At 40.7% G+C, this 9,891-nt stretch overlaps 1 protein-coding gene across 1 annotated transcript in view; it reads left to right on the top strand.

Annotated features, from left to right (window-relative positions):
* The first annotated feature begins 405 nt into the window (after positions 1 to 405).
* Positions 406 to 9,891, top strand: part of UBA6 (ubiquitin like modifier activating enzyme 6) — a 29,034-nt gene continuing 19,548 nt past the window's right edge. The window contains exons 1-10 of the mRNA XM_027676980.1: positions 406 to 524; positions 838 to 965; positions 2,986 to 3,048; positions 4,549 to 4,643; positions 5,473 to 5,501; positions 6,289 to 6,383; positions 6,910 to 7,021; positions 8,072 to 8,152; positions 8,725 to 8,847; positions 9,724 to 9,847. Coding sequence (XP_027532781.1) covers positions 3,008 to 3,048; positions 4,549 to 4,643; positions 5,473 to 5,501; positions 6,289 to 6,383; positions 6,910 to 7,021; positions 8,072 to 8,152; positions 8,725 to 8,847; positions 9,724 to 9,847 — 700 coding nt within the window. The 5' untranslated portion in view covers positions 406 to 524; positions 838 to 965; positions 2,986 to 3,007. The remainder of the gene's footprint in view (positions 525 to 837; positions 966 to 2,985; positions 3,049 to 4,548; positions 4,644 to 5,472; positions 5,502 to 6,288; positions 6,384 to 6,909; positions 7,022 to 8,071; positions 8,153 to 8,724; positions 8,848 to 9,723; positions 9,848 to 9,891) is intronic.

Here is a 9,891-nt window from a genome sequence, read left to right as displayed (position 1 = left end):
ACTCTTTGCCAAACCTCCTCTTTGGCTTTGGATAATCCCTAGAAATTCCCAGTTTGGCTCCCGATCCCCTTTGAATGAAACTTTGCCCATTTTTGTGTTAGGTGACACCATGCTGCTGCTCTCCTGCAAGATGCTGAGGAAGGTACCTCAAGAGCAGGGCCCAGAAGCGCTCTTCGTGGTATAAAGTGGTCATGCTTGCACCAATACGGGATTTATTTACTTTATTTATTTTTTTATTTACTTTTAGCAACACAACGCCTTACCTCTTGGGCAGAAAATAGTGTTTTTTTAATAGCTTCTGCGCCCCCACTCGGCCGCTTCCCAAGCAGCCGCTCGCTGCCGCCATGTCTCGCCGGACGCGCCTCCTCGGAGCGGGCGGGGCGGCATCGGCCCGGCCCCTCATGTCGGCGCAGGCGGGGAAGCGCCGCGGCACCGGCGCCGCCGCTTCCCACCCCTTTCCTGCCTCTTCCCCCGCCGCCGCCGGCCGCGCTCGGGCCTGGATCTCCGCGCTCGGCCGCCGCGGGGTGAGGGCGGGCGGCGCCGGAGCCGCCGAGGCGGGTGGTGGGGCCGTGGCCGTGGCGCGTCCGGGATGGTCCGGCGGGGCGGGTGGCGGTGCCCAGCGCCGCAGGAGCGCCCCGAGAGCCGGGGCGTCGAGTAGGGGCTGCAGCCGCCAGGCTCTGCTGGGACCCGGGACGGGTTGGTTTCGGCATAGCCGGTGGACTCTGGGTTTCCCGCTGCAGATCCGAGGTGTCAGTGTGCCCCCATTGGCCCGGCTGGGCAGTAGTTGTGGGTCTGAGCGTCCTCTCTTACGTTCTCTCTTCTCCGCCGACTGAACAGGGAGCCTGCATCGGCTGGGATCGACCGCTGGAATCTCTGGATAGGTGGGATGAGTCCAGGCCTCCCTGCCATCCCAGCGTGCTGAACAACAAGTAGTTACCACTGCTTCAACCTGGCACTGATTGGAGGTAAGGAACACTGTGAAACCAGCACACCACTACAGCTCCTGTGCCTTCGCTGCTCTTCAGAGCATCTTAGCCCTTCTTGATAACATGTAGCTTCTCAATTTGTCCCTGGGTTATGTGATACAAGCAGCTGAGGCTTAAAAAAATTAATTACGCAGTTAAATACAAGCCTGGCATTAAAACTTATAGCGGTAGCTTTTAACAGGAAATAGACAAGTGTATAAAGGTCGAACCTCTGGTAAGAATTAGGACATAATGTTAGAATGGCTTTTTTACATGCATTTATTTGAAACAGATTCAATGCTGGTTAAACTAGAATGAGAAATACAACTTGGATGTGGGAATACATTAACCAAAGTTTGTCCTAGAGTCACTTGACTGTAGTATCAAGTCCTCCTTGTCAAAGGATCTGTTTTGCTGTACTTGATGGATACACTGGCAGCATCTCAGTGCTGTAACTGGGAATGCAGGAGGACAATAGGGAATTAAGAAATGCATGGGAAGAGCCACTGTCAGACAAATCTGCGAGATATAGGTGGTGAAGGTTCTCTTGTTGGTTGATTGCACAGCCTAATTGTTTACAGAAGACTGTTTGGGAGGGCGCGTGCATTGAGACAGCAGTCAGCAACCACAGCTGAGAAAGCTGAGTTTTTGTTCAGGGGTAGATCACCTTCCCTACCCTAGTACCACACTCATTTTATGTTGGATAGTCCCAGAGTGTCAGTGCTGTTTGTGGAGCGGGATTGTGGAGGAGCAGAAGAGCTCTAGGACTGTTTTTCTGCTCTGTCACGAGATGATGCTGGCTTGCTGTGAGGGGAACTTCCAGTCTTGTGTCCTAGGCAGTGACTGAAATGAAGGCTTTTTTTTAAGCAGGGACTGAAGCCTCTGACTGTAAGATGGGGTGTGTTGCACTCTGGCTTGAGCTCTAGGTCCTAGGATGGTCTAGTAACAAAGGCATTGCTTGTCTTCAGCCCTTGTGTAGGGGCACGGGAGCTGCACTGAGTGACTAGTGGTGTAGATTGTGGTGGAGGTGCCTCGTGTTGATTGTCTTGTGTGCCAGCTTACATGCAGGAGTTACTCTCCATTCTGTGGAAGAGCTTAACTTATGAGATTTGTGGCCTGTGTCCAGTGTAACTGTCTTGCTGTGCTACTTTAGTGCTTTTCAGAAGGTAGGGTTGTCAGCTGTGTCTGGTTTCCAAGGCAGTTTGTAGGGAATTGAAATAAGCTGTGTGACCTGGAACCTCAGTTGTGTCCGAGGGTACACGTGGGATCTATTTTGCTCATCCTGCATTTGATGTCAGTCACCTACCAGGTTCAGGAAGCACCAATTCCCAGCCTGCATAACTAAGAAACAAGCTGCCCAGGGTAGTTTATTCCTAATCTTGGTGTTTAGTTATCACTAATTTAGCAATGAAAAAGTCCTTGCTAGTGGCTGAAGGTCTCAATAGCACAAATTATGTTTTTTTCTTAAAATCCTATTGAATTAACTGCGTGCCTTAGTTAAATGTTGCATTAATTTGGATCTTTGGGTGTTGTTTTCTTCTGTTAGCTAACACAGTAACTTGTTTCATAAGGATTTTCAATTAGCATGGAAATAATGCAGCATAAATAGCTATTTCTTGTAATTCGGGAATCTCCTATCTTCAGAAAAACCCAGTGATCAGGTAGATGCATGTTAATCAGCTTGAAGCTGTTAATATAAAATGAAGTTGCACTTTCAGTAAATCTAACTGTAGCAAATACAAGAAATAAGTCTTGCATTTCCTCAGTGGTGAAATTAATATATCTGTTTGTATTTTGAAAGCATTTATCAAAGATTTAGGGTGCTCGTCTTCTGACTCCTGTGTGTTTTCATTACCTAGGTGCTGTGGTGTTCTACAGGCTTCCTAATGTTCAAAATCATACCTATGTAACATCACTTACATGCTTTTCAGTTCTTTTAGTGAAGAACTGAGTGGGAAGGGTGCCAACTGTGAAATTGCATCCAATGTAACCAGTTGATTTCTTTTTGTAACCCTTCCAGTGTAAACGAATCACATTGCATCATGGCAGCAGACTCTATGGAAATTGATGATGCTTTGTACAGGTAAGAATATCCAACTTTTAAGCATTCCTCCTGACTTTTCAGGAACACTCATGTTTGCATGCAGTAATGTTGAAGACAAGGCTTGAAAACACTCTCTACTGCCAGTTAGTTAAAGGTGTGGATACTTGTGCTGCTGTGTCCCACCTTTTCTGATGCAAAAACCCCAAAGTGTTCAGCCAGTGAAACAGAACCCACCTCTTGCTAAGTAAGTGGTGGGAACCGGTTGAATTGAAGATGCAATCTGTCTTTCTTAAAATTGTTCCTTTATTGGGCTCGTAACAGGTGTTTTCTGATCATTATTAGTATTTGACCAGTAAAAAGTATAGGTAAATATTATGGAGTTGTACAGAGTTTCAGTAGTATCAATGATATTTACTTTTTGTAAAACAGGAATAATACTTCTCCTATTTATAATATGGATTTCTTTCTGCCTGTAGCTTGTTTCTTCTTTGACAAAGTATATATTCCTCTCTTTCTTGTTCTCCATCTTCTTTCACTACCTTCTTTTCGCCTTTTCTACATTATGTAGTTTATCTCCTTCATAATTTCATTAATTCCTCAGTTTTTGCCGTGCTTCTTGGTCCTCATAAACATCATCAGTATCTGTCTTATCCTCCGGACTTCAGAGTGTTGGATTTTGAAGAACTTTTTTGTAGATTTTTTTAAATTATTTATTTTGTTATTAGTTTTAGTTTAATTTGTTAACTGGGGGTGTCTTGAGATACTTGGCATGGCAATAGTTCAGAGAATCTCTACTGGAACAAATGGCATCCCTGGAAGTGTGGTGGGATGAAAAGCTTCTTTGTATATTAAAAAAAAATTAAAATACTTGTATGCTGAACAAATTAAGCTTCTCTTTAATTTAGTGCAGTGATTCTGGTGGTGTAAGTATCACTACACTATTTGGCAGTAGTCTCATGAAAGTCATGCTTTTCCTTGGTGAAAAAGGTGGTGTTTTGAATGGTTTAATTGTATAGTTGGAAGCTAGGAGTCTTTCAGAGTTCAGCTGTGACATTCTCTGGTTTGAAGTTTTCTGATAACAAATTCTTTTACTTGCTTGCTTGTGTCTTCAGTAGTTAATTGCACAAAACTATAATCCTGAAGAAGTTTCGCATTGATTTAAAATGAAAAGTTATTTATATTCTCTAAAGCCTGGCGCTGACAAGCTCTGTACTAAATGCATTTCACTACATGGATTGTGAGTGCAAGTATTATGTTTGATCTGCATTTATTTCCTGAAGAACTATAGAGTTCAGATACACATTTTATGTCCTCAGTTGTGTGTTGGATGGAGGGTTGGTAAAGAGAACTGTGTGTGTGTCACTAATGATGCACACTCACCTGCAGAACTTGCTATTGCAGATTAGGGACTTATTAGGATAATAGAATAACTGAAAACATTTGAACTTTTTTTTTAATTACTAGGATTTCTCAACTTGCTTTAATATGCTCTTAACTTTGTTTCTATTGTGTTTTGATCTGAATTTATCTTTGCTGTAGTCGTCAGAGGTATGTTCTTGGAGACACAGCAATGCAGAAGATGGCTCAGTCCCATGTATTCCTGAGTGGTATAGGTGGTCTTGGTGTGGAGATTGGTAAGTTAGATAGCATTTGTTTAAGGAGACACAAGTGTATGTAAATAGACTATCACAGAATTCTTGTAGACCTTAATTTTAAATATAATAAACATATCTGAAGTATCTGGGTGAATTTATATGTGCATGATGCACATGACTAACATAGCAGATGCAGGAACGATCCTGGACTTAAGTTATCATTTTACTAGAACAACATTTCAAATTTTACTTTAAAATGTGCTTCCACGGGCCAGATTGCTTTACCCGAAACCTTGTGTCTTGGGTGAAGGTTTACGGTAGATAATTCAAGTTATTCCTTTAGGCATCAGTATAAATGAATGTAGTACAGAACAGCTGTAGCCCAAATTATCCTCGGGTAGGAAATGGGAGGGTGGGAGGTAGGAGAACAGTGCAATTTGGTGAAAAATACTGTCCTGGTGCAAGAAACTCCTTAACAATTTCCCTTACTCTTTATGAACAAGACATGTCTTGGCTGGTTCGTACCTGGGGTGTTACCTCTTCAGTTGGCTGTAATGGTTCTCTGCACCAGATACCAGAACAGTCATGGGGTTTTGCAGTTTATTGGCATTAGTATCTCTGTAATCACACAATTGTGGGATGAACAGCTGACAAACGACAAATGTAGAGAGCTTTTTTAACCTTGCACATATTATTTTGCTTTCAGTGGTGCTGTAGAATGCTTGAGCCAAATGTAAAAGAGAAAAAAAAGTTAAGCTATGAAGTTCTTAACAATGACATACTGTTATTGTCCACCTACATAACTATCCAGTTACAGATTTACAAGAAACCTACAACAGTCCCTAACTCTGTTTTTGTTTTGTTTCAGCCAAAAATATCATTCTGGCTGGGGTAAAGGTATGTAAAACAGTTCTGTTGTTGGATCTTCTTGGGTGAGCACGAGAAAAAGGCACAACACTACCTAGTTAATCTTAGGTTTCTGAATCTGTTCTTCAGTAGAAGGACTGCAAAACATTTGAGAACCTGGGAGTGGAAACTTTCAATTATCTGGATGTTCTAGTGGTGTGGTCAGATTCTCACGTTAATGTCCCCTGCACTATGAAATAACTCGTAGAATATTTTATCCAGCTGCTGATCAGATATTGAATACTTTCGTACGAAGTGGCTTCTCCTAAATAGTGTGATATTAACTCAAAAGCCAAGCTATTCAAAATACATTATCCTATTTTGTCATCCATCAGAATCCTTTTGTGTAGTCGTTAGAATGGTTGAGTGTTTTAATCTAACATCTGCTCATGTGCTGCTGGGATTAATTTTATTAGAGAAGCCTTTTAAAATTCTTTCTTCCCATATAAAAAAAGCTTCTGAGTCCGTTAATTTACAGATCACAATTGCCTCTGTATCACAGTCTGGCAAAAATCATCTTTGATATTTAAATGCTGTCATCACAGCAAACTGTGAGGGAAATGCTTAATGAAGTGCATATTGGATATGTGTTTCTGTCTCTCAAAGAGTAAGAGTTTTCTTGGGAAAGAGGCTGGAAGAGCTTGTTTGTATACATGCTACAACTAAATCTTCTGTACTGCTGGTCCTCCAGCATTTTATGTGGGACTTAATCCATCTTTTTGGGTGCTGTGACCATGTACACTTCTTCCAGTAAATGCTTTTTGCTGAACTTTCTTAGGCTCTTACAGTTCATGACACTAAGCACTGCACTAAATGGGATTTGGGGATCAACTTCTTCATCCACGAAGATGATGTTACCAATCAAAGGAACAGGTTGGTGAAGTCTTTGGAGTGAGGGAGGACTGAACTTGACTAGGAGTAACAGTTTCATCAATGTCAAAAGTAACATTTCATTATCCAAGAGCTACTAATACATATCAAATACCTGTTAAACCCTTAGCCTGGAGTTGCTGGCTCAAGTACAGTGCCCAGGTAGATATTAGAGGAAGTCTAGATTGGGACTGAGGTTCTGAGTTACACATCTCATTTCTTGTTATTGTGAGCTTGTAATGTGAATTTAATGGTGGGGGCCACTGTACATTTCTTCCTTGGGCTTTCTCAGACACCCGTACAAGACTATACAACAGTCGTGACATCAGACCATCAGTGAGTCCTGCTGTATATTGGACAGAGCTGTTTTTTTCTCATACCTGCTAGGAATTTGAGTGTGAATAAGAGTTGATGACTGTTGCCAGGGAACTTCATGAGGGACTCTTGTAGGGCATGCGTGGAATGAAATTCTGTCTTGAAAATATATTTTGTAGTTATATAAAAAATATGAAAATTGCTGTTCTTTCAGGGCTGAGGCCACACTTCATCATATTGCAGAACTCAATCCATATGTCCATGTAGCGGCATCAACTGTGCCACTAGATGAAACCACAGATCTGTCTTTTCTGAAGCAGTACCAGGTATGTCACTCTTAAAGCAGTTGTATGTGTATTTGGCTCAGAGCAAGCGACTTTGGGTTTTTTTTATGGAAGTAAATAAAATGAGAAACTTTAAAGTACATACTGAGGGGATTATAAAGAAAGAAGTAGGTCTTGTATTTATACCAGTGAAAGTGTTGTGCTTGTTTTTTTCCAAGGCTGAAGCAGTGTTTGTTCCTAGCACTTTCTTATGACACTTATTATTGAATTTACTATGACAATAAATAGCTAAGTGGGGTTGTCATACAATTTTTTTTGTTTGAATGTGAAACTGTGACCTTCTTTTGCAGCTGCATAGCACAGATGCTCTACATATATTCTGTGTGCTGTATTCCAGGCAGTAGAAACACAGGCTGTATAATTAGAAAGATCATTTATGTATGTATGTATCTAATGAAACGCAAGCACCTCTGTGGTGGAGTGGGGATGTTTGCAGTTGGTCAGTCACTTATCTCCTGCCTGTGTGCAGGAGAACAGTGGGGAGCCTTTGCAGTATGGCTGGCATTTATACGCAAGCACACCAAGTTTCTGAATGTCCCAGCTACAATAAGCCATGTGTAACTGGGACCCAATACTATCCTAGATGTTAAAAGAATGCTTGCAGAAATTGTATGTCTGCAATTCTATGAGCGCCAGTACTTGAAGCTTATGTAGACTTCTTGGTGTGCACTGATGAGTATAATTTGTGTCTGTTTTGTTAGCTTTAATCTTAAAATAAAGATCTGCATTTTTGCTGAGATTATCCATAATTGTTTTGGTAAATGTTCTAATTAAGTTTTGAGTTTCACAGCTGCAGTAAAAAAAAAAAAGAGAATTTGCTGTTCCTACTCTTACTCATTTTGTTTTCAGAACTTGAGAAGCAGTAACCAGCCTGTTCAAATGAGAGAACTTCCTCAGGACTGCTGTCTCTGCTATGTGTGGGGGATAGGAGTCAGGACACCTGAGTAACTTACTCTTAGTACTACTTTTTCCATAGCCTGAAGATATTGATTGCTTTCAGTGTCGTAGAAGTATTTCTGTTCTTGTTCACAGTGTGTCATATTGACTGAAGTAAGTCTGTTGCTGCAGAAGAAGATTAATGACTTCTGTCATGCTCAGCAGCCACCTATCAAGGTAACAGAAAAAATGAAGGATGTGAATAATCTGTACAATGAGCATTCTGAACCTCCAGCATGTTCTTTCCAAAAATGAAGAAAGCTGGTTATGAGGTCTATATTCTATGCAGATGGCATGTTGATAGAGCAGTAGAAGTTTTGGAAATATGATGCTGCTACTCTGTATGTGTGTCTGGTATTATCTGGATACCACTACAGATAACCATAGCTTGGTTCTTAATTGAAAAAAAAATAGTGTTGAAGAAATAGTTTTCACTGTTAACTCACAATTGTTCTGAAGGACTGTGCTGAGACTGAAGAATGTGCTGAGATTGAATGTAACAGTAGTAGAAATGGCAATATTTCACTGTATTGGTGTGATTCCTGTTTTTTGTGTATGGGTTCAGAAATGCTTGTGCAAGTTCAAAGTCTGTTGTGAATGCTGTGCTATGTAGTCAGTGGCCTAAGTACATGACAGGTTTCCACCACAGAAGTTAAACCTACTAGCCTTCATCAAGGTTCGATGTAAGGCATCATTCCTTTGACTTGTGCTGTTCTAGGGATACTAATGATTTTTACCTTTTCTTGTAGTTTATCAGTGCAGATGTATATGGAGTATGTTCACGTTTGTTTTGTGACTTTGGTGATGAATTTGAAGTGCTGGATACAACGGGAGAAGAGCCAAAGGAGATCTTCATTTCAAATATAACACAGGTAAGGGAAGAAAGTTGTTGCGCTGCTTTTCTTTTCTTTTAATAATGACTTGTTATTGGCTATTTGAAAAAGCAGTTTAAAATTGGCAGTATGTCAGAGGCAAACAAAGTTACTTCATTCTTGTGTCTCAATCAAAACCAACCATGTTAACATTGTAGAGCATACTGATACCTCCTGGTTGTTACTGCCAATGTAACATCACAGTACTGAATCCTTTATTTTTTAATTGGAGAGAGAGAAAGAAATGAGATGTAGAGAGAAGAGGACATAATTTAAGTGGGATTAGGATAAATCTTCTAAGGAAGCCCTGAAATAGGCATGAAAAGAGCTCTTTTTATAAGAAACTGTGGCACATACAGTCTTTTGTGATCTGCTGAGGCTGTGTATCCTGTATGCTGATGTCCAGCTTTGTAAACTTCCTGACTTTCAAGAATGAGTTTGGGGTGTCTTTTTGAAGGAGATCAGACAGAAAGGAAGCATGGAGTAATAAGGACCATTCACAAGACTTTATTTCTTAGTGCCTGTGAAAATTTCTTTGTACATGTAGTGTACTTTTGGTTTGGAAAACAGATATAAATTTGCTGCCATTTCAGAACAGAACAATGAATTTGGTATGAAATAACAAATGGAGTCTGCAAACATGCTGAGACCTGTAAACAGTGAAAATAAGGAAGTTTGTGTTACAGAAACACTTAAATTGAAAGTAGTAGGACTGGAAATGTTGTCATAGGTAACTCTCTTACTATGACAGAAATGAGGTGTAAAAAGTATTAGTCTGCAGTTTCAGTAGCCAAAAAGCTATATGCCTACAATAAAAAATGACCCCTTTGCACAAGATGCTTTCCTCCTTGCTAACTTTGCCATTTTTTATTTCAGTCAAATCCTGGTATTGTCACTTGCCTTGAAAATCATCCACACAGGCTTGAAACAGGACAGTTCTTAACCTTTCGGGAAGTTAATGGAATGTCATGCTTAAATGGATCTACACACCAAATAACAGGTAAACTTGCTGACTCATTTGGTAGGTATTTATTTTTTGGCCTG

This window comes from Neopelma chrysocephalum, unplaced genomic scaffold (assembly GCF_003984885.1).
Source record: "Neopelma chrysocephalum unplaced genomic scaffold, ASM398488v2 Primary Assembly neopelma1_42b, whole genome shotgun sequence".
NCBI lineage: Eukaryota > Metazoa > Chordata > Aves > Passeriformes > Pipridae > Neopelma > Neopelma chrysocephalum.
The sequence above is the reverse complement of the archived record's forward strand: the minus strand, read 5'-3'. Positions and strand labels throughout refer to the sequence as shown.